The sequence below is a fragment of the Varanus komodoensis genome, unplaced genomic scaffold, assembly GCF_004798865.1.
Source record: "Varanus komodoensis strain SLA01 unplaced genomic scaffold, ASM479886v1 scaffold11, whole genome shotgun sequence".
In the NCBI taxonomy this organism is placed as follows: domain Eukaryota; kingdom Metazoa; phylum Chordata; class Lepidosauria; order Squamata; family Varanidae; genus Varanus; species Varanus komodoensis.
Window position 1 is genome coordinate 27,811,383 of NW_025335317.1, and position 23,413 is coordinate 27,834,795.

Consider the following 23,413-nt stretch of genomic DNA (forward strand, 5'->3'; position numbering starts at 1 on the left):
AGGAGCTATGGCAAATCTAGACAGCATACTAAAAAGCAGAGACATCACCCTGCCAACAAAAGTGTGTATAGTCAAGGCTATGGTTTTCCCAGTTCCAATGTATGGCTGTGGAAGTTGGACCATAAGGAAGGCTGAGTGCCGAAGAATTGAGGCCTTTGAATTGTGGTGCTGGTGGAGACTCCTGCGAGTCCCTTGGACCGCAAGGCAATCAAACAGTCAGTCCTAGAGGAGATCAACCCTGACTGGTCTTTAGAAGGCCAGATCCTGAAGATGAAACTCAAATACTTTGGCCATCTAATGAGAAGGAAGGACTCCCTGGAGAAGAGTCTAATGCTGGGAACCATAGATGGCAAAAGTAGGAGGGGACGGCAGAGAATGAGGTGGCTAGATGGAGTCACTGAAGCAGTTGGTGTGAGCTTGAGTGGACTCTGGGGGATGGTGGAGGACAGGGACACCTGGAGGAATGTTGTCCATGGGGTCGCGATGGGTCGGACATGACTTTGCGACTAACAACAACAATGTATTATTGCATTTTTATGGAATATGTTTTTTGTGCTTTTCTTTTGTAAGCCTCCCAGAGTACCCTGTGGCATACAAATGTAATAAGTGAAGTGAAATGAAATTCATTAGGTCTTGTCTCTTTGGAGGAGCCCTTGTATATCTCTAAATAACTTGTTTTATTGTTCTATCCTTTGGCCTTAGTGAAGTAGAGGAGATAGACAAGCTTGTGGGGGGTTTTCCTGTGAAGGTGGTGGTAGGGTCATGTGCTTTGTCTAGGCGTCCATGGGAGAAGGTGCCAAAGGCTGTTTTCTAGGGAAAGCAGCCTGAGTCTCGCCCTCATCTGAAGTTTCCTTAGAGTCCTGTGGTCATTAGGCAAAGATGTTGAGGGCCTTTGAGAAAAGATGGAAGGAACTGTGATATTTTGTCTGGAGAAGTGACTTTTAAAAGACAATGTGCCTTTTAATGTGCAATGTGTCTTTTAAAAGGCAATGTGTCCTCTTCAAATGAAGGATTATGTGAAGGACTATCAAATAGATGAAGAAACACGTTTGTTTTATGTTGTAGCAGAGAGTAGGTCCCAAACCCACATGTTCAAATAACAAGGCAGGTGCTTTGTATATTAGAAAGAGTATTCCAATTGTTCAACAGCAGAACAACTCAAAAGCTGGTGGACTGCCATCATGAGAGGTTTTTAAACTGAGGCTGGATGGCCAGCTATTAGAGATGTTATATTGGTGATTTTCTGTGTTGATAGATGGTTGGATTAGATGTCCTTTAAGGTCCCTTCCAGCTTTTTGATTCTATGGTACTACTGCAGAAATATTATAGATATTTCTATAATATTGCAGAAATATATATTATATTTCTATAATATATGCAGAAGAAGGAACTGGCTTTTGCTTTCTTCATTCAAATGTAATTGATGCATATATACTTTGATAAAAGTGATTAGCATCATAAAGATGAATGTGATAAAGTAACAGACTGTTGGACATCCAGATAGGGTCCTATCCCTATTTTTCATTCTAAAGCACCATGTTACTGTTGATGTTGCTATGTTGGTGTAACATTCAGCATACATATTCAAAATACATAACATGCATACATATCCAAAATACATTCAATTCAGCATTACATACATGAATTGACATCAAACATTACATACATGAACTTGCATCAGACCTTGTGAATTTTAAAATGCCAGACAGACTGCTATAGGGGATTTTGTTAAAAACCTGTCTCTGTATTATTTGTAGTATTCTGCCACAGATTCAATCACAGTGATATTTGTCTCTTAAATGGATTGCTAATTGGAAGTGCATAAAACAATGCTATAAGATGACAAGGCCTTTCAGATACATCAAGTAAAGCAAGCAAGAGACACATGTGGGGGAATTTAAGAGGTAGATGCCATAGTAGCTGGCAGTCAAAGCTAGCTTTGGGCAGCAGCCAGGACCAATATATATGGTACACAGAGCCAATGAAATTATAGTCCTGTGAAACATTATGGATAATTGAATAAAGGTATACAATCCATCTTACCTGATGCTGTAAATGCTTCATCTGTGTTGTAGCTTCTTAACACTAGAAGATGCCAATGTTTGTGCCCAATATTTTATTATTTATTTATTTGTTTAAAACATTTCTATGCTGCCCCCATTGCAACAAAGCCTCGGGGCGGCTCACAAAGAATACATGAAAACATACATAAATAATAATAATATAACAATTAAAAAAAACCATTAAAAAACCCCTGGTGCATTCTTGGCTAAAAATTTTAAAATCCTAATTAATTCAATAATTTAACAATTAAAATAAGTTTTAAATAAAAAGGTCTTAGCCTGGCTCTGAAAAACAAATAACGACAGGGCCAGGCGGACCTCTCTGGGAAGTGCATTCCATAGATGGGGCGCCACCGCAGAGAAAGCCCTCCTCCAGGTACTCACTCTCCTAATATCATTCACAGAGGGTTCCCGGAGAAGGGCATCCGTTGCTGATCTCAAGGGGTGGGAGGGCATATATGGGCGCAAGTGTTCCTTTAGATATCCAGGTCCCAAGCCGTTTAGGGCTTTATAGGTCATAACCAACACCTTGAATTGGGCCCGGACTTCAATCGGGAGCCAGTGGAGCTGATGGAGAACTGGGGTTATATGAGAACAACGCCCAGTCCCCGTCAGCAACCTGGCAGCTCTATTCTGCACCAATTGAAGTATCCGGACCGTCTTCAAGGGTAGCCCCACGTAGAGCGCGTTACAGAAATCTAATCGGGAAGTTACCAGCGTGTGTGTCACAGTTGCCAGGCAGTCGTTCTCCAGGAAGGGTCGCAGCTGATGTATCAGCCGAAGCTGAAGGAAGGCGCTCCTTGCCACCACCATCACCTGAGCTTCTAGAGACAGCTCAGGGTTGAGGAGCACTCCTAAGCTGCGAACCCTGTCCGGAAGACTCAATATTAACTCAATTTTAACGGAAGACTCAATATTATTTACAGAAGCTTTATTGTCCTTAATATTTTTGTAATGGAATATTTGAACAAAACCCTTACCTCCTGTTGCAGTGCTGTTGTAGTTGCTGTTGTTGTTGTTGGAACACATTTTTGAGCTTATGTCTATTTTATTATTCACTGTATTGCCTTCTCTACTGAAGTTTTCCCCCAGGCTTGTCGGTCATCACAGTAGCATCTCCTTTTTGTGCTTTTGTTTAGGATTAGTCATTCTTGAGTGCTTTAGGAAAGATGCTGCCAAGTTTTGCAGACTCAAGGGACTAGGTAAGCATAATTGAAATCAATAGAGAACAAGAAAATAATCACTTCAAAGTGCTATTTTGGGATTGGTAGAAATGTGAATGTCAATAAGAGGAACAGCCCAATAGTTGTGCAGTGGCGTTTGTTGACATTTGATCATGTGCTCTATTCAAACTAATTTATGATTGACCCATGTTTCTGGAAAAAAGGGGTCAGAACTAGGAACTGGACAAATGTCTTTTGATAAATTCCTAACCCTGTTAGGTTTTCCTGCTTAGCAGTGCATGCCTGCACTAGTGCTGAATAAATTCGCTCTGTCACGATCTTTTTTACACATTCCTACTTCCAGTCCTACTTCCTAGAACTGAATAAAGAAGCCTACACAGTTGGTGGTCTGACATATGAATGTTTTCAGGTTTGGAGTATGTTCTCTGAAGGAAAGATAAGTGTTCAACAATATGTGCACATTAGAAAAATGCTCCAGAACCTTATGTACATTACTAAAATATGCACAGTCACACTTTATTCAGTGGGGACATGTCTCCATTCAGACTTGCAAAGAAAAACATGGACTTATTCTTTCATTTCTAAAATGCACACAGAATCAGAAGAGACTTGGCGGTAGGAAAAGGAGCAAGCCTACAGAAGCAAATACCCCATAATCTATGAAATCTCCCCATTTTAGGCCTGAGGAGAGATTAAGGTTGTTCTGAGTTAGTAGCTGGCCTGTCCTGTCCTTCTTGTTGCTGCGATCTGGTCATCCTCTCCTGCCAGCCATAAAGTAAATCTCAGTGTGGGACAAAGAGTATGATAGCCAGAAGCAGGGGAAATGTCAGACCTGCTTCTAAGGACATAAATCCTCAGGGCTTTGTTCCAGGCTGAGGCTGAACAATATTTCCTGGTTGCTGGGATGTAACAGCCTCATTTGGGATATTGCCCATTTGTTTTTGAGGACACCATATATTCCCAAAGTTATCTTTATGGTTACCCATGTCTTCTGTCTGGACTTGCAAGCCAAATGATTGCTTTCAGGACTGTGATGCAGAGCAGGGCCTCTGGGTCAGCAGCTGCCAGTTTCCATATCATCCTCATTTGCTAAAGTTCACCGCTAGACCATCCCCTTCTCAGGAGTTTAATAAGAAATGCCCTTCCATTTGACTTTTCACACTGAATGCTTTTTTAATTTTTTAAAAGGGATAAATCCAGTGTGATGGTAACAATTGAAACTTTCCTTTTCTGGTGAAATGTTCAAAACATAGCAAATTTAGGAACCTAAGAAATTAGATTCCAATGTAATTTTTGTAGATTTTTTAAAGTTATCAGATTACTTTTGTGTAAATGTTTCTATAATTATACCAAGTGTGAACTTGACTATGTGAATTCTCCAGTTCCTTTGCCATTTCTCAGGATGTCTGGCAGAAAATCTCTTCCAGCATATATCAGGGAAATTGAAGTCTCCCATGATGACTACATCATTCTTGGAAACTCTGATAAGTTGCTTTTCAAAGGTTGTATCCTTGTCCTCTTTGACTTTATGGTCTGTACTAGATGCCAATAACTCTTTTTAAAAATTCTTTGCTCCCTTTAAATTAGGCCAGATGCTTTCAATTGGGTTACTAAGTTCCTCTTCTATTTCTGTGCAGATATATGTGTCTCTTATGTATAGTGTTGTTCCACATCCCTTTTTGTCTCTTCTGTTTTTCTTGAACAGTTGTATCTGCCAGTTGGAGAGGTCCAGTCATGTGAGTCATCCCACCAGATTTCAATTATTCCTAAAAGATCAAAATTGCCCTTGTGTGCTATGAGCACAAGTTCATTTTGTTTGTTTTCCATACCCTGGGTATTGGTGTACAGGCATTGAAATTCATTCTTATTGTGTCCTGGTTTTCTTCCTATATGTTTTGGGAGACTGATGTTAGGCCCTGCTTGAGGTTTTTCTCTGTTGAAATATGTAAGTCTTTGTCAGGTGATGGAATGCCATGCTGCACATCTCCCGCTCCTTTATGTTTCAGTTTAAAGCCCTCTTCATGAACTTTTTGATGTAGTGGCCAAACACAAGCTTTCTTTCTTTGTGAGGTGCAGTCCATCATTTTCCAATAGTCCATCTTCCAGGAACCTTAGCTTATGGTCCCACAATCTAAATCTCTCTTTTTGGCACCACTATTGTAGCCAGTCTCTCACTTCAAAGATTTCTCTTTTCACATCAGTTCCTCTTCCATATGCTGGTAGAATTGGGATGAAGACTATCTGGGCCCCAGGGTTTTTGACCTTCCCCCTAGAGCTTCGAAGTCTGATGTTATTTCATCAAAGCTTCTGCTGGCAGTGTCATTTGTCCCCAAGTGGATGAGAAGGGGTATTTATCAGTGGGCTGTATGAGATGCCTGAATTTATTGGTTATATCATTAATCTTGGCTCCAGGGAGACAGCATATCTGGCAATTCTCAGCACACATATTTTTCTATTCTGTGAAGCAGAGAGTCTCCCACAACTAATACTCCTCTTTTCTTATTATTGCAAGCTGTAATGCTTCTCTTATTGGGTCCTCTTTTATCCTCTTGTTCAACATCTTTCAGTGTATCATGAAGTTTATTCACAACTGGTTGTTCACCCATCTCTTCTGTTAGTGGTTGAAAGTGGTTCAAAAGTACCCTTCCAGGATTCTCTTCTTCTGCCTCAGCTTGCTGTGACACTTCTAGCTCCTGTCTACCGCTAGTTGCAGTTTTACACTGCTCTAAAAACTCTTATTTTATTTCTTTGAAGGAGGATACTCTAGTGCTCTCACCTTTTCCTCCAGCAGGTCTACTGGCTTGCACTTGTAGCACATGTAGGCCATGTTAACCTCAGGAAGAAAAACAGTGGACAGATGTTGCAGACCACTGTGCAGTCTTCTCAGTCCATTCTGCCCCACCTGGACCACTTCTGAAAGGGACAGGAAAACAATCCAAGTCAAACAAGCTGGATTTCCATGTTTCAGTATCTTAAGCTGAACTTGAAGCTTAACATCATACTATAAATCAATATATATATTCAGACAATATGCACAAAGGCAGCCATCATGGTGTGCTTGTTATTTGCTTGCTTTGTTTGCCCAATTTAAATTAGTTCCAGGCCCTTTAACATGCAAAAGGTCCCAGGTTAACCCCACTCTACACAAACTGGAAGCTGAATCCCAGTACTAACAACCAGGCATAATTACAATAGAACCAGACTCATGGTGTTCCTGTTGACCAGGCGCCCTTTTTGCCGAAACACAGCTATTTCCAGGCCCCTGCATCTGCATGGTAATCCAGGTGTTCACAATTGTAAACATAACTTGAATGTTAACCACAGCCCTAATACCCAAGTGTGATGCATGTATGTTCAGAAAATATCCATCAAGGCAGCTCTCAGAATGAGATTGTGGATGCTTCACTATCTTTGTCCAGTCAGGGCTATTTCTAGGATATTCATACAGATCCAGATTTTCTTAATCATAACACTTACCTGAAGCTTAACCTCAATATTCAATGCTTGCTCAATGTTTGCTCAGCCTAGCCTATTTCCACTCCCTGGACATGTATGGGAGCCCAAGATGATCAAACTCAGGTTTATCAAAATCTGATGCTGATTTTGAACCCTAACATCCATGTATAATTCTGTTACATTCAGACAGCATGAAGAAAGGAAGCACTAAGCCTGTTCTTATTGACCATTCACTCTTTATTCCTAACTGGGTATTTCCAGGCCCTTGGACATGGACAGAAACCCAGATTTTCCAAGCCCTAACTCTTAAACTTAGCCCCTACTGTAACACTTGCATTGGTGCTGACTCCCTGGGTTGCAAACTGAGCCAACTCACACATTTCCATCTGTAGGATGGGCCTCAATTTGCACCTTTTTAGCCACTTATTATTTGCAGACCATGTAGCTCCAGTGTGATGTAGATGTCCTGATGGTTAGGACCCCTAGGGTATGGAATGGGCTTCCATACCCCATTGGTGAGTGTGTTCAAGGATAGGCTGGACATGCACATGATAGGCTTGTCATGACTGGAGTTGGCTGGAGTTGGGGGTCAGACTAGATGGCCAAGGAGGTCCCGACTCACTCTGTTTCTGTTGTCCCCGGTGAGGGCCCTTTCAGTGTGCTGGTGCTAGGCTGTGTGAAATCTGCTTCTGAAAAAGCCTGTCCCTTTGCTTTGACCTTGTGATGAGAGATAAAAGCCAAAAACAACTGTGTGCAGAAGGAGCCACCCCTTCCTTAGTGTGACCTAACATGTCTCTTCTTAATTGCCTTGCCTTTAGGGAGGAAAACCAGGGGTGTCATTTTTTTTAATGTGAAGGAGGCAACATGCCTTTCTGCTTTGTACAAATGGAAGACCTTTCTACATGACCTTCTGAGCCCATCATTGTTGTTGTCCAAACATGACAGGCAGATTAGGCTATGTGCCCCAGTCTTAACTTCATGGAATGATAGATCATAGAATAGTAGTGTTGGAAGGGGTCAGAAAGCCATTGGGTCCACCCCCTGCTATTGCAAGAACCTAAGTTGCACCATCCCATTCAGATGACTGTCATTGTACTTGGCCCACTGTATTGATCTTGAAATGCTTTTGAGAAGAAATTGTGGTATTAACTTTTCAAATGGGCAAAATTGGATGTTTATGAGCTTAGATTTGGAAGGGGCTTCAGTGCTCCAGCCTTTGCTGTGGTCCTGTGCCAAAGCTCCCATACATTGTGCAGTTCCTGCTACCACCTTCTTTGAAATAGCACAACAATAAGTGATGAGCACAAAGGTATGAAAGCAAGGAAGAGACCAGGGTGTTGTGTTGTGAGCTAGGCATTCCCTTCCAAGCAAGACAGTCTCTCCAGCACTTCTTGTAAGTGTCTTTGTTCTACACAGAAGACTCCAAACATTCATGAACCTCTGATCATACACAAAGAGTTGTTGAACCTTCTCTGCCCCCCTTTACCCAAAGCTTTGCTTATGAACCCTTCAGAGCCTGTCTGGAAGGAGGGGTGCTGTGGACTGGGCACGTCTGCGCTCTGCACTCTGAGCCCCCTAATTTGGCCAGCCTGCCGCTGTGATGACAGACCCTCAGATCCACATCCTCAGGAGGCTGACGTTCTCCATCCGAGAGACTACCCTTTTCCAAATCTCCTCCCTCCTGTCTTCCTTCTGCTTCATTCCCACAGGTGGGGAGACTGGGCCCCATGGGTATCCTTGAGCTACTTTCATTCAGAGCAGGCTCAGACTGATACTAAGAGGTTGAGTCTGCAGGTGCAGGCCTGTCTGTTGCAACAACAATTCAGTTATCAGAGTTTGAGGCCTGAGCCTTGTCTAGTTCAACCAGCACCACATCATCCTCAGAGTCTCATCTATCAGTCCCACCACACCAAAACAGGCCGCTTCTTGTGCGTGCCTGGGAATCTCTCCAGAGCGTGCATGCATGACACAGGGAGAGACAGTGCAGTGAACAACTCTCTCTCTCTTCCTCCCCCCCCCACCCTTGCCCATATAAATATGGACTAAATATTCATATAGCTCCTTTTTCAAACCTAATTTATGGTGTTAGGATTTTATAGGTGCTTAACATTCATTGAGCAGCTTCTAGAAGCCATTGACAAGAAACTCAGATACTTGTTTACAGCTACAGAAAAATTGGATGTCCCTAAAGCTGTTTTATGAACATGAAATGATGGTACAAGGTTGACAGAACCATACATATGCATGGCTGTACATTCCATGGGACATCAAGTATATGATGAATTTAATCAAGTTAATCATGTCTTTAAGGAACCAGGCACACCTTTTGCCTTTAAAACCTCCACTTAAATGGGAGATGATGTAGAGGTGCATTCTCCTCATCATGTTTCCCCACCTCGGTCCTGTGCTACACCCTTTCCCTAGTTGCTGAGTAACACCAAAAGTCTTACTCATTGTAGAGGGTGGAGATACGGGTAGGATAAAGTTGTAAAATTGCAACCCAGCACCACTGGGGATAAAATGTAGGCAAACTGATAGTTCTGGGTTATTAATTTTTATTTCGTTTAATACATAGACAGCACTCCTTTGTTGGTTGACGGTATGGCTAACAAAGGACTCATTCACTCCTTTCTGGAAATTGCTTTGCAAAGATATCAGTGAATCTATCATGTCAATCATTTTGTAAAAGCTACATTTGTAATATGAAAGGAATGGATTTGAACAACAAGCTAAGAGTTATAAATCTTGTTGCAATAACAAAGATTCATTGTTTAAAATGTTAACTAAGCCTATTCTCTTCATGCTTTACTTACTGGATGCATCACTGAAACTGAACGGGAAATGCAACATTGTGGTTCATAAACAGTCATTTGCAAAACAGCCATTTTATATTAAGTGTAGTTAACAGTCAGGTTAACAGCCATAAATGAATATTTATGTTAAGTGAAATAACTGCTTGGTTGAGATAAGCTGAGAAAAGGGAGACTTTTAACCAAGAGAGAGAGAGAGAGACTGAATTACAAATATAACTTGACATCCTAAAATAAAGAGATCTTTATTCCTTTTTATATACATACACCTTGCAAAGCAAGGACATTTATCTATCCTGAAATGGATGGTTCTTCATTCAGAATATGATGGTAAGTTTTCTGACAAGATCAAGACAAGTGACATATCTAAAAGGCTAAGAAGGTTATTCTGGTATGAATGGATAAAAGTGACCTAACCTAACTTACAGTAATCTTTTTTATTCTTTCAGAAAATGTTCCTGTCTGCTGCAAGTGAGGAAGAAATTTTTGCACACCTTGGCCTGGATTACATTGAACCATGGGAAAGAAATGCATAGAGAGATTTGCTAATATCTGTCCACAACTTTCAAAAATCTCTAATTTTACAATTACTTTTATCTGAAAAGCTTAGCTTCATTATTTAGGAAGACAGATATGAAATATATACAGATAGTCATTGTAGCTGTAGGTTTGCTCTGAACTGCTCAGGAGAGAAGCTTAGTTTAGTGTGTCTGCATGCAAGCGATTGGATAACATGACTGCCTTAGTTTCTCAACAGACACAGCCCTAGCATAAGGGCACAACGCCAACAGCATACTCCGGCATTTTCCCCTGAAGAATCCATTGCCCCATCATGTGCTATTAGCGTTGCTGTAGGGGTCCGTTAAGGTCCACTGTGTCAGATGTGTGAGTGCAGCAGCCCCAGTGGATGTGGCCCCTACAATCTGCAAGCAAGCTTTTCAAAACTGTCCAGCACTAACAGTAGCAAAACTGGCATTCAAGTAGCTGTATGGGAGTAATGGTGACATGGCTAAATCAGACAGATGAAGCAGATGAAATGAAAAAACGTGGATTTGATTTCTATAGTGTTTAAGGTACTGGAATGTAAGAAATAGAATAAAAAACAAGTCATGCCCCTTGCAATTCTCTATGCGGAGGGGGGAGGGGGTGGGGGTGGGGGAGACATGTCTGCCTGATATAGTGCAACTTTTGGAGGCAATGGCTACTCATGGTGAGCAAGCCAAGAAAGGTGGCTGTGTGAAAAGCACTGAAATGACCAAGAATGCCTTGCATCAGTCAGGGATGCTTCCAGTATTACTCAGGGTAAACTTTGGCCTTACTCAAGATATGGGCTGTGCGTATACAGCCTTTGAAAAAATTAAGTCTAAATTTGGCTGTATGACGCAAGACAGGATACAGGTTCAGACATTCTTGTCAGTGGCTGCTCCCAGTACCTTGATGCAGCCACCCTGCTACTTCCTTTTCGTTTTCTCTTTGTTGCATTCAACTGGAAGGCGCTGTGTGCAGGATTGAGCAGCAATATCTGTAACAGGCAGCAATTTTTCACCAGTCCAGGCCCTTCTTTATGCCTAACTCTATGCAGAGCAAGAAAAGTTGTAGTATAGGACTACTTTTAAGATTTACACAAGCCTATTCTCTGAGTACTGATATGTAATGATGTCTTTCTGACTCAACGATTTTTGTCACTCTGATGGAAATAAAGGGCTGTAGCTGTGAGTACAGATTGTGCTTAAGATTATGCTAAAAGCTCTCGTGTATATGTTCTGCTGGATCAAAGCCCGATATACTGGCATAGAGCTAGTATGTGGCACTGAGTGTTTGTAACAATGGGGTCAGTTGAAATCCAAAGATGTAAGCTGTATAAGCAAGTGGTGGTTTGATAATTATTGGGGATGTAGGTAACTCCCCCCTCCTCCTCGTGTGGGGAGGGGAACAAAGGTATTTGTTCTTCCCAAGTATAAAGTTTAACAGTGATTACTAAAGCACCAATATAAAACAATGGAGAATAAATGGGTTTGGCCAAGTATTTTCTCTTTATTTGCATATTTCCATATTTCTAGAGACTAGTTTCTTTTGCTTGCACAGTGTGAATAAAAAGACTTTAGGGATCTTGCCCATCAGTTTATCCCTAACATTAATAACAATCCATATTTAAACATTCTGCAGGAACACTAAATTTTAAAGGCTTCACTTATGTGAAAAATAAAATAGCATTAATGGAAGGATGATTTGAAATGTGGCTCTGAAAGGTAATTAATATCTGGAAAGTTTTTTTTTTTTTTTTTTTTGGAAAAGCTGCTCTAGAGAAGTAGTGTTGTGTTAGTAAACATGACTGTCGAAAATTCTTCCAGTGGATTATGAATGCCAACATTTAACTCCAATATATTTTTTAAAAGATAGCATACTGTGCACTTCTGTGAAATATGACCTCATTTTGATGAATAAAATATTCCAAAGATTTTTCATAAGAATGAGAATCTTGGCACTATTATAATATGGCAGGTATGAAGCCTGCTCTGTCCCGTAACATTCACTTAGAAGAGTAGCCAATTATTTTAATGGACCTGCTCATGAAATCAAAGATCTGTGGAAATGAAGGTTATCTGTGATAAAATAGATTATTTCAGCCCAAGATTATCATTATTATTAATTATATTTCTATACCACCCATAGCCGAAGTTCTTTGGGTGGTTCACAACACTGAAGTCCCCTGTCCTGATTCCAACCAGGCCTGACCCTGCTTAGCTTCCAAGATGAGGCATGATCAGGCCCTTCAGGCTACATGGAAGCTCAGATGACCAACAGAGGTTTGTATGGACATAACTGGCATACTCAAATCTCTTAAATTATTCAGATGCAACATCTAATGAAACATACACATTCAATTCTGGCAGGATTTTAAACATAGTGTGATCTCCTTGTATCATGGAGCTCATTCTGGGAGTCTGGAACATAACTATGGTCTATAAAGTTAGGATAGAAATGAGTATCAGAATGTCACCTTTGTAGACATCTTAAAGCTGTTTGCTCATGAGAAGTCTGGTTGCTTTCCTTGTATGTGAATTGTCTTGGGCTTATTTCAAGTCATAGGCTGTGGAATAACTAGCTTTTAGAGATACATGATTCCATTTTTACCTGTGTATTAGTAGCAGACCACATTTAACAAGGTGCTATTTTCCTTTGTCAATGTGTGCATTAGCTGGATATGGCTGAGGGGCTTGTGAATCAAAGGCTGAGTGCCTGTTTGTCATGCAGAAGCTTCCCAGTTCAATTCCCAGAATCTCCATGTTGTACTTGAAGAAGCAGTTTACAATTTACTGTCCTCAGCATTTATATACGCTGTCAGTTTATAAGGAAGGAATGTAGAAGTTTAAACCATCATCTTCAGGCAAAGCATGTGTTAGATTTGGGGTTTCCTTACTGCAATTTAACACCCTAGGTTGCAGGAGAGCTCTGGATCTGATCACAGATGCAGCATAGCCAGGAAGACAAAGCACAAGACAAGTTCACAGTGAGTAGAGGCATTTTTCTCTGTTCACCTTCTCTCTTTCTGCACCTGTGCTTTACCTTGATAGAGAGGTTGCATGCTCAGATTTGACCTTCCCAGCCCACAGGAAGTGGGACACTCACATTGTGAGATAAACTTTGCAGTTCTGAAAGGCATTATGCAAAGGATGATTTGCAAGGACTTTCCATAGTGCAGAGTATTATGACAACTGAATATTAGTAAACTACAGTTTAACTTCTCTAAACGACCCAAAGGACATTCAAAGCATCTGTATCATCAAAGTGTGTGTGTGTGTGTGTGTTCATAGCTAGATGGTTGCCATTAATATGTGTGACATAATGAGATACATAAGGAAAGACAGATCCTTATCTTGGGAAGCTTACTATCAACACGTTAACAGGGACATCAAAGTGATGGATGGAATGGGAGACAGTAGTAACAAAAAGGATGAGAAAGAAGAAATAAGAGACTTGTGTAACAGGAGCCAGATGAAAGCAAAAATTTACTTGTATTGGGCTGCAGGATTTTGTATATTCTATCCCCTAGAAGACATCCCTTTCTGTGCCCAGATATTCCAAAGACTGTGCTAAACAATATTCCATGCCATATTCTCTGGATTGAACAAATTATAAATATTGGGAACATGTTCATAGTGTTGATTATTTAGAGTGTTTGGCAAAATCCTATTGATTTGATTTGGAAACAGCTTGCAATTTACATGATCTCTCAGAAAAAGCTCATCTGTTTTCCAAGCATTTGCTTCTTTGTGTGGAATCTTATTTCCCACAGGAGTTGTACTTTGGTTTCACTTTCCTGTACACAAATGACATTCCAAGCAGGAGAACTGCTTGGAAAACTAAACTCCAACATGCACAAGTGTTTGTATTGCAGAACAAAGAGGGTTTCTGATCTCAAAACAACTGCCACATAATGCATTTGTACAAAAAAGGCTTTTTAGTTGTGTGGCCTGATTGTAGAATTCACAACACTGAACAAAATTTTAATTGAAATTAAGGAGTTGACATTGTATTTATAGTTACTTATTTAAAACATTTATGTCCCATCTATAAAAAACTGGTCTCAAGATGGCTGACAACAGTAACAGCACAGTAAAAACACAATGTAAAAACATATGATAAATTTCCCACTTTAAAAATTCATCAGTCGTTAAACAATTGGGTGAATAAAAAGGTTTTGGCCTGGTGCCAAAATGAGTAAAGCGTAGGCACCAGGCACACACCTCTGTGGAGCAGGTTCTACAGCCAGGGCACTACTACAGAAAAGGGCCTTCTCCAGGTAGCCACTCTTATAACCTCTTTCCAAGAGGACTCCTGAAGAAGGACCTCAGTAGAAGATCTTAAGATCTGGCAGGTACAGTATATATGGAAGGAGATGTTCCTTCAGATAACCAGGTCCTAAACAATTTAGGGCTTTATATGTCAAACTAACCGCTTAGATTGGGCCCAGACTTAAATCAGTAGCCAGTCAGGCAAGGCATTGGGTGGCCATCATATAATTCTTTCAACTGTAGTGCAGCTAGTTTTGGCTACCTGAACTGCTCAATGCTGATGGCACATATCAAGGATGTTGTTTAACATTTTAAGGTGGATAAGGTGCAGGAAAAGACACTCAATTGGTAATGCAAGTGCACTGAACACGTGTGGGCAGAAGGTAGATCTATTGGATCTGTCTAGGTGATTTGCTATAGATCATCAAGGGTTTCTGTCACCCAGGACCCGAACAACAGCAATGGAAAACTAAACAAAACATGTTAACCCCCTCAACTAAATTAAGCTTCTAAAATGAACAAAACGGGCAGTAATTTGTGGGTATTTTATGACAGGACTGTGAGCTAAGTTCAGGTCTAGTACTGAAATCATATTTTTAGATTCAGAGCATGCTAGGGGATATCCTGTTCTTTAATTCCAAGTTATGTCTTTTATACCAGCTCTGTTTGGCCATGCTGGGGAGTCTAGTTTAAAAATAAAACCTGAAGTCAGTTTTTCATCCTATTGAAGGTAATTCCCTCCTAATTTTGTAATGGAAAACCCAACATGATTTAAAATGTCACAGGCCATTTCTTAGGCACCCTGTGAAATCTAGACCAACCTAGCCCTAGTCCCAACCCCAACTCCAACTCTGGGAGCAAAGATGACAAAACTGAAACTGCTGCTCTTTGGGCTCATTATAAGGAAGCAAGAAGATCAACTATGGAGTGATTCCTTAAGGAAGCCTTAGGCTTGAGTTTACAAGGGCTGTCACAGCTATGGTGCTGAAAAGATGACATTGCTGGTGCCAGGCAGGCCTCATTAAGGAGACCACTCCATAAACAGGAGACTGCTGTTGGGAAGGCCTTCTTGTTGCCACCCTCCAAGACTCTCTTGGAGCTGGTTCAAAGAAAGGCCTGGATAGAGATTGCAATGGCCAGGTAGATTTAGATTCTCTCAGGTATTATGGCCCAAGCCATGTAGGACTTTGTTTATTTACAAGTTCAGACAATGCGATTTTGGGGGCATACAATATGAAGTACTTAGTAGTAAGTGTAGACTTTGTAGATTTTAGAATGATTAAATGAATGGAGAAATTCACCTGAAAGACCAGTTCCAAATCAACACAAGTCTTTTGTGTACAAATATCACCAAAGCCAGAAATAGACACATTTGATGGAAAAGTGACAGCTTGGTGCTGTGCTGTCAGATATGATTGTAGTTATGTGAGTACAGGCTGCTGAAACAAATTAGCCTCACAGTTTTCTGTAAAGCTGTCTTAAAGAAAAATGTTTTTTGTAAGTTCCTGCTGGATCAGCTCCAACTTTGTGAACAGAAAATATTGATCCATCTGATGTGAATAGCAACAGTAGCACACCTAGATCAGATAAAAGACATGAAGGATAAATACGTTATTTTACTAAAGGTAGTGCAGAGAATACTACTCTTACTGGCATGACTTGGAGCAGAAGTTGGCTTTACTGATGATTGCACTAACAAACAAATATATTTCAGGAAGATGCCAAAAAGTGCTGTGGCTACTAAAAATATCTTGGTTTGACACAAAATTTCCATTTCCTCAAACACATTAGCATTTGTGACTGATAATGCAAATGTGAATTATGTCACGGTTCACTCAACATACCATCTGCTCCAAGAAAGAAAAGCAGCTGTTGGTAGATGTAAGTTGCAGAGCTGACGTGGAATGCAATATGCTCACATACTGTATGGCATAAATCAGTTGAATGTTGACAATATATTGTGTTAAAACTATTCATCTAATTTTTTAAAAAGTTTGCAAAAGGAAGCACTCAGTGGCAAGCAGTTTAGAGATAGCAGACGAAATCACAAGGCAACATCCTGACCATATGGCTTTTTCTCCAGCCAGTCATTGCTAGACTACATGCTGCATCTGCAGTTACATTCTCCTAAAAACTTTTGGCATGAATCGAGAGGTGGGTTAACTGGTGTGGCAGGATCGCACATTGCTTGGTAAGCCTACTCCATGATTTCAGACCTGAAACCAAGACTCAGGTATCCAGAACATGCCTGCAAAATATGAGAGCAAACTGGGAAATGAAAGGTGACTTGACTGGAACCATGTGCATTATTACTATTACTATCGCAGCAAGATGTAGAGAAGTGGTCAGTTCACTAAAGCAATCCTGAAACGTTTCTAGTAGGAGTTCAAACATAGACTGTTCATCTTTTATAGGTTCCTGGATTGGAACTGGTTCCAGGTTTTTACACATCCCCCCATTTTAAAATGTTGAAATGCCTCTACTAAGACTTAGTTACTAGCAGAATAAACTTGATGCAGGCGTTTCAGGTATGCCAATTCTTTTGGCCACTGGAATGCCACCCCAACCAGCATCCTTAAATTGAAGTAGGACTTTGGGCTGAAAAAAGAAGCACCTGAGACACAGGATACTTTAATTCATGTTATGACATCATCGCATAGACAAATAGAAACAGTGGGTGACAGTGAAACAGTGGATTTCAGCAGCATCTCCAGCTCACACTCTAACATGTAATTCTGCTCTTAAACTTCCATTAGAATTTATGGGTGGCATTTAGTTCCTTGATTGTAAGAGTGCCTGCTTAAAAAACAGAAGTCTGCTCTTTTCCAAAGCTACTTTATTATGGTGGTGCCACCTTCCCCAACACAGTGTTCTTGAGATGTGTTGGACTTCAGCTCCCATCCTCCCTGACTGTCAGCCAGGCTCGCTGGGCTGATGGAAGCTGTAGTTTAAAACAACTGGAAGTCATCAACTTGAGGATGTTTGTGACTCAGGGCCAGGGTTGTGCATGTGATTTCCAACGCAATGGTCAGGATCCCTGTGGCCCTGGGCATGTGCTTCCTGCACAGCAAGCCCTCCCCTGCCCTACTTCACAGCAAATGCTTCCAGCATTTCCAAACCAGTGTGTAGTATGGTATGGCACCCGCGTGTGTGCGCATGTGGTTCGAAGGCAGGTGGAAGCCAAATATTTTATTGGCATAAGTGCCTGTTCTTGGTCTCACCCAGAGCAGCTGCACGCTACTTACCCGAGGTATATTTTCCGATGGAAATAATTCCAAAACAGAGGTTCCTGAATGACATTAGCAGTGTATTTCTGAACTCTGATTACCTTACTATACTATGTCTTTTCTGCTGGAGCTATAACCCACGTGTGGTGGATAACATGGCTCCGAAGGACTATTTGATAATATCACATTTTTGACTACCTTGCATTAATATATATGACTGAAGAAGACATAATGGTGTGCTTTAAGTTCACTGGGAGAAATGATTATGCTGGCAGAACACATAATAGTTCCACAAGGGGCGACTACTGATGTGTGCACCTGCCCTCTGGGGCTAAGGGGAAGATTTACTATTGGCATAAAGGGGACGACAAATTGCCAATATCATGGTTTTAACTTCACAAGAGCAAAGAACAAACAGCCTGCAGCTCCACTGTGCTAACAGTATTCTGAAAAGAATGGGAATGGTAGAGATGCTGTTACGTACCTTCTGTTGGGTTTGAGGGAGCTGGCTTGGGGGACCCCCCCCCCGCGCCACTGGATTATGCCAGAAGAGGACTTGCAACCTTGATGACTATTGCCCTACCAGGGGAGATGAAAGGAGAGGCAGGGCCATCCCATCATGCTGCTGGAATTGTCTGCCTTCCTCCCTGTCCCTTTACTCTTGCACGTCATGCCTCTTCAGGTGATCAGCCTAGGACCGGTGTTGTCCTGTTATACTGATTGGAGGCCAGCAACTCTGGGGCCCTTTTTGGCTGAGGGGTGGGATGAAGGATACTTGGAATAAGTATCACTGTACAGGACACTTTGCGAAGTGTGTACTTCACCAACATTTCACATCAGCGAATACGGACAGTCCTGTGTATGTATGGCCCTGTATAACAGTGGTGATCACTGGCCACAGCTTCTCCTGCATTGGCTTCTGAATAGGGGTAGAAAAGAAATTCATCCAAATAGCAACTTATCTAATTTTGTTGAAATTAGGCCAACCAGTACAAACTTGGGTATCCTTTGCAATTCACACTTGTCCAGAATTTGCAATGGGATCTTCCAGTGAAAGTATACATATAAATAAATGTATATTATGGGAAAATATATGCAAAGGCATATGTTAGATATGGGTATATTGGGAGAAATGCACAAAAAAATGTATACACCTTTGTGTGAACTTTTAAAAATTTAAGATAAAATTTAAGAAGGGAAAACTTCAAAATGGACGGAGAACTGAACTGAAAGATTCATCCCTCTGTGAGGTGTGGGAATGCTTGCCAGTACACTGACCACACACATGCTCATTTCATTATTTAAGAGTGAGTATCTGATCCAGCCATGTGAGTATCTGATCCAGATAGAGTAGCTGCAGTTCTGACACATGCAGGATGCACTGCATGGTCATGTAGACAGAAAAGTCGCACACCATCCGGCATGGCTAGCTGAGAAGTGCTGGTAGTTGCAGAACTCTTTCTGTTGAAACCTGCATAGAAAGGTGTCAGCCGTGGCTAATGGAAGAGGAGCCAGGATGTGGTTTGTGCAATTGGAATGCACTCCCCAGAGAGGTACGCCTGGTGCCATCATTATATTTTTTTCGGTGCCAGGTCAAGACCTTTTTATTTAATCAATATTTTAATATGTTTTAATACTGAATTTTATTGTTGTATTTTATTAATTTGCAGCCAGAGTGGATTGTCAATTTATCTATGTTGTAAGCCATCCAGAGATGCAAGTAATTACCAAGTTTTTAATGAATTTTAATGTACTAACTGTTATTTATATATTTTAATTGTGTTGTGAGCTGCCCCGAGGCTTTGTTGCGATGGGGGCGACATAGAAATGTTTCAAATAAATAAAATGGATGGATGGATGGCATACAAATTTTATAAATGAAATAAATAAATAAATAAATTGCATGTGGACCAATGTATTTTTCAAAAGGCATCTCCAAAATATTTCCACAATGTAAAAATGCAGCAAGACCTGGGCAGTTACATATTTGCAAGGGATGTGTACTGCAAATAAGGACCGTCGCTGGGAAATAGGGACATTTGCAGCATATGGTAGCTGGATGTTCAGGAATATTGTGACAAGTGACAGTTTAAGGCACAGCATTTTTAACTTCTTCAGATAGTTTTGTGATGAGTTGGCAATGCTGCCATCAAATGGATTGAAAGAAGCTAACAGATGCTGTGCATGTTGCCCCCACATGCTGTGGATTCATAAGCAGAGCTTAACAGTCCCGGTAAGTCTTTTACTCCGAGCTTGTTTATTTCACTTCAGCAGCCCCCATAGCCATGATGGAGCACGGAGTTAAGAGGATACATATAAAAAGTGTGGCTCAACAAGGAGTTTTGGGGAAAAAGAGGTGTACAAAACCCAAAAAATATATTTTGCACTACAAAAAACAATCCAAAGGAAAGACAGCCATTCACTCTGCTGAGGAAGGCAGAGATGAAATTAAAGTACAGCTATTTCAACTCATTTTTCTTTTTCTCCTTATCCCTCCCCATAACATCCTCCTTTCGTGTCATTTCATTTCAGATTGCAAGCCTGTGGGCACGGTCTGTCTTGTTTTTGTTGATCATGGGTATGCCACCTTGGAGTCTTTTTGGCCGAGAAGCAAGACAAATATGCTTTAAATTCACCTCTTGTGACTGTAGTGTTTCCTCCAGGTGGAAAAGACAGTTATAGGCTAGATGGGCCAGTGGCTTGGCAACTTCCTATGTGGTGCTCAGATATATAGGTCCCGTTTTTATGATTCTTCTTTTAAACTTCTATAGTCACAGAAGGGAAACAGGCCTTCATTTTCTGTTTTCCCTCATTTCAAAACCTTCCATTTCCCCCACATTTTACTGTTTATGCAGTTTGGTGATAATAAAAACAGTTGGATCAACAGGAGTTTGTTTTCCCATCCTCCCCCTTTCTCAAAATTAGATGCAAAATATTGCATCCCAGCTAGCAGGAGTGATTGGATGAACCATGCAGTATCACCAAGAATGCCTGAGGGACAGAAGCTGTTCAAGAAAGATATAGCAAAGTATCAGCATCCATGTACGAGAATGCACAATTGCAGCAAATCAGGCCTCTGAGTGCCGACACATAAATTAGGAAAAAATGCTGGGGCCGGAAAGGAACCCTCTGGGGGCCATGAGACCTAAGCTTAATGCTTAGTGAAGGGAAGGAAAAATAGGTCAAGGTCACCACAGTGATCACTTTTGCTTCAAATTAAAACTAAACAAGGCCAGTGTAACATCACTAGCAGGCCATAGCCCGGTATGGAGCTCAGTGCTTGAAAGCATCAGTGCTCTGTAGCAGAGCTGGAAGACACAGGCACTCAAAGGGGATACCACATATTGGCCTTGGTGTCCCTCTGGGGGTTGCTTAAGGTCTAGTATTCCCTGCAATGCGTTTTCACTAGTTATGGAGCAAGCATCAGCAAGCAACAGGATGTGGCCATTCCAGAAGCTTAGTGGGGAAAGGGGCAAGACCTGTCCTTATCCACAATCAACCTACTTGCTGGATATGAGTAAGACAAGTGTATGGCACAATGTACCCTGACTGCTGGTGTGCCATATACTTTACTATCATTCCCTCCCTCCTTATGCTCTATTGCAGGAGTCAGCAGAAAGCAGCTTTCCAGTGAACTCAACTGATTCTAAATCAGAAGAACTGTGGATTGAAACTAGGCATGTCATTAGAGAACAATGTGAAAAATAATTCCTGTGGCAAAAAAGAAAGAAAAAGTCTTGATGGATGATGGAAGAAACTCTCACAATTGCTAAGGACAGGTGAGAAACAAAAGCAAAGGTGATAGAATATAGGGTCAGAATCCTAAATGCAACTTTTCAGTGACTGTGACTATCATGTAGAGACAATTTAAAAAAAAAAAAAACCTATTATGATGCCAACACAAAAGAGGAAAAACAAGAGATTCTTCCAGAAGATCCAAGAAAGCAAGGAGGAATTCAAATCTAGCAGAGGAATGCTGAAAGGCCAAGTGGGGATTTGAACCACATTAGCCTCTGCAGCTTGGAATTGTTCTATTGCTACCCTGTCTACTCTGGGCACTTTATTCCTTACAAGTGTTTTCAGAGCAGCCTTTACTGCTTCCTAATATTGCAGGTTCTACATACTTCAGCTATGCCAACAAACTTGGAATTTGTGCCTCAGCACTTGATTGTCCCGATGCATACGTTGTCTCATGGATAAGCAGCTTCTGTTGGGACAGAATATGGAGGAAAAGATGGCTCCTGTAGGCAAAAGCATCAGATAAGGGTGTAGTAGGAGGGAGAGTACCTGGAGGAGGGCCTTCTCTATTTTATCTCCCTTTCTGTTTAATCTGCAAGTACAACATATCATAAGGAAAGCTGGATTAGGATCAGAGGAAGAAGGAGTGAAAATTGGCAGAAGATGCATTAATAATGCAAGATATGAAGATAATATAATCTTACTAGCAGAAATAATTGAAACATCTCCTAAAGAAAGTGAAAGAAGAAAGTGCAAAAGCAGAACTGCAGCTCAACATTAAGGAAAAAGATCATTACAGAAGAATTATGCCATTTTAATGTCAACAAAGAAAAAATGAAATTGTGAAATATTTTGCATACTTTTGCTCAATCATCAATTCAAATGGAGACGGCAGCCAAGAAATTAGAAGACTGAGTTTTGGAAAGGCAGCAATGAAGGAACTAGAAAAGATAATCAATTATAAGGAAGTTTCACTGGAGACCAAGGCCAAGTTCATCCACACTATTGTATTTTTGATCACTATGTAAGGAGATGAAAGCTGGACAGTGAAGAAAGCTGACATTTAAAAATTCCTACATTCAAAACAAGGTGCTGGAAGAGAGCCTTGAAAATTGTGTGGACAACAGAAAGAGCAACAAGAGGGCCCTTGATCAATTTAAGCCAGGAATTCCTCTGGAATCATGAGGAAGCATGACCTACTGGGAAAAGTATAACACTAGGTAAAGTCAAAGACAAAAGAAGAATACCAAGACCAAATCTGAGATGGATTGGCTCCATAAAGGAAGCCACAAGCACTGAGGCTACAGAAGCTGAAAATTGGCTTGACAGCACATAACAACCACAAATTGTGACAAGTGTTTGCCACACAATGGTTAGTGAGTATTATTGGATCTTATTGTGATCATTTCAGCCTATGGCAAGTTTTTGAAAAGATAACTGCCTGGCCCAGGAAAAAGCAGTTGTGTAGAATTGCCCGGAGCAAGGCAAAACTGGCTATCATGGACTGAGATGACTGTGACAGTCAGTTCTTAAAGTAACTTCATTGCTGGCCTATTTGGGGGTGATTTCTAGCTTTGTCAAACTATGAAAAATGTAACTCTCTTATTTTCTGTTGTGTCACAGGCCATTTCTGTTTCATTGCTATTTTGGCCAATTTTTTAAAAAGAATGTTCTGTCATAAACTTGAAAAGCATTCCATGGTTCAAGAAAACTTGTGCTTCATGAATAGCAGACTGACATTCCACCTTCACTCTGAAAGTGAAAAATGAAAAGAAACGGGATGTCTCTGTCTCCCTGTGTGGTGTTTAATAGAAAAGAGAGAGAGAATCCCACTCAACAAATCTGTGCATTTGTCTTGAAATCCTGGCCAATGAAGTTAAGCTACTGTCATTGAATTAAGTTACTTCTTTGCATTGGTTCAAAGCTAGTAGCAGTCTTCCCTTTGAAACCAACTTCAAAAATTAAGTACCTTTTACAAAGTTTTCAGAATCAGACGCTGGTCCTATGGATAAGTCAGTCAAATACTTATTCAGTTTCTTTAATCTTTTTGTAGACCTTGCAAGTGTATTATTTTAGGATGTTAGGATTTTAACCAATTCAAAATCTTCTGTTTTATTTTACAATTTTTACAATCTGCCT

General features: G+C 40.8%; 1 protein-coding gene across 1 annotated transcript in view; it reads left to right on the top strand.

The window, feature by feature from the left end:
* DNTT (DNA nucleotidylexotransferase) overlaps window positions 1-10,091 on the top strand; it is a 136,617-nt gene extending 126,526 nt beyond the window's left edge. The window contains exon 13 of the mRNA XM_044420036.1: window positions 9,963-10,091. Coding sequence (XP_044275971.1) covers window positions 9,963-10,049 — 87 coding nt within the window. The 3' untranslated portion in view covers window positions 10,050-10,091. The remainder of the gene's footprint in view (window positions 1-9,962) is intronic.
* Window positions 10,092-23,413: the final 13,322 nt, after the last annotated feature.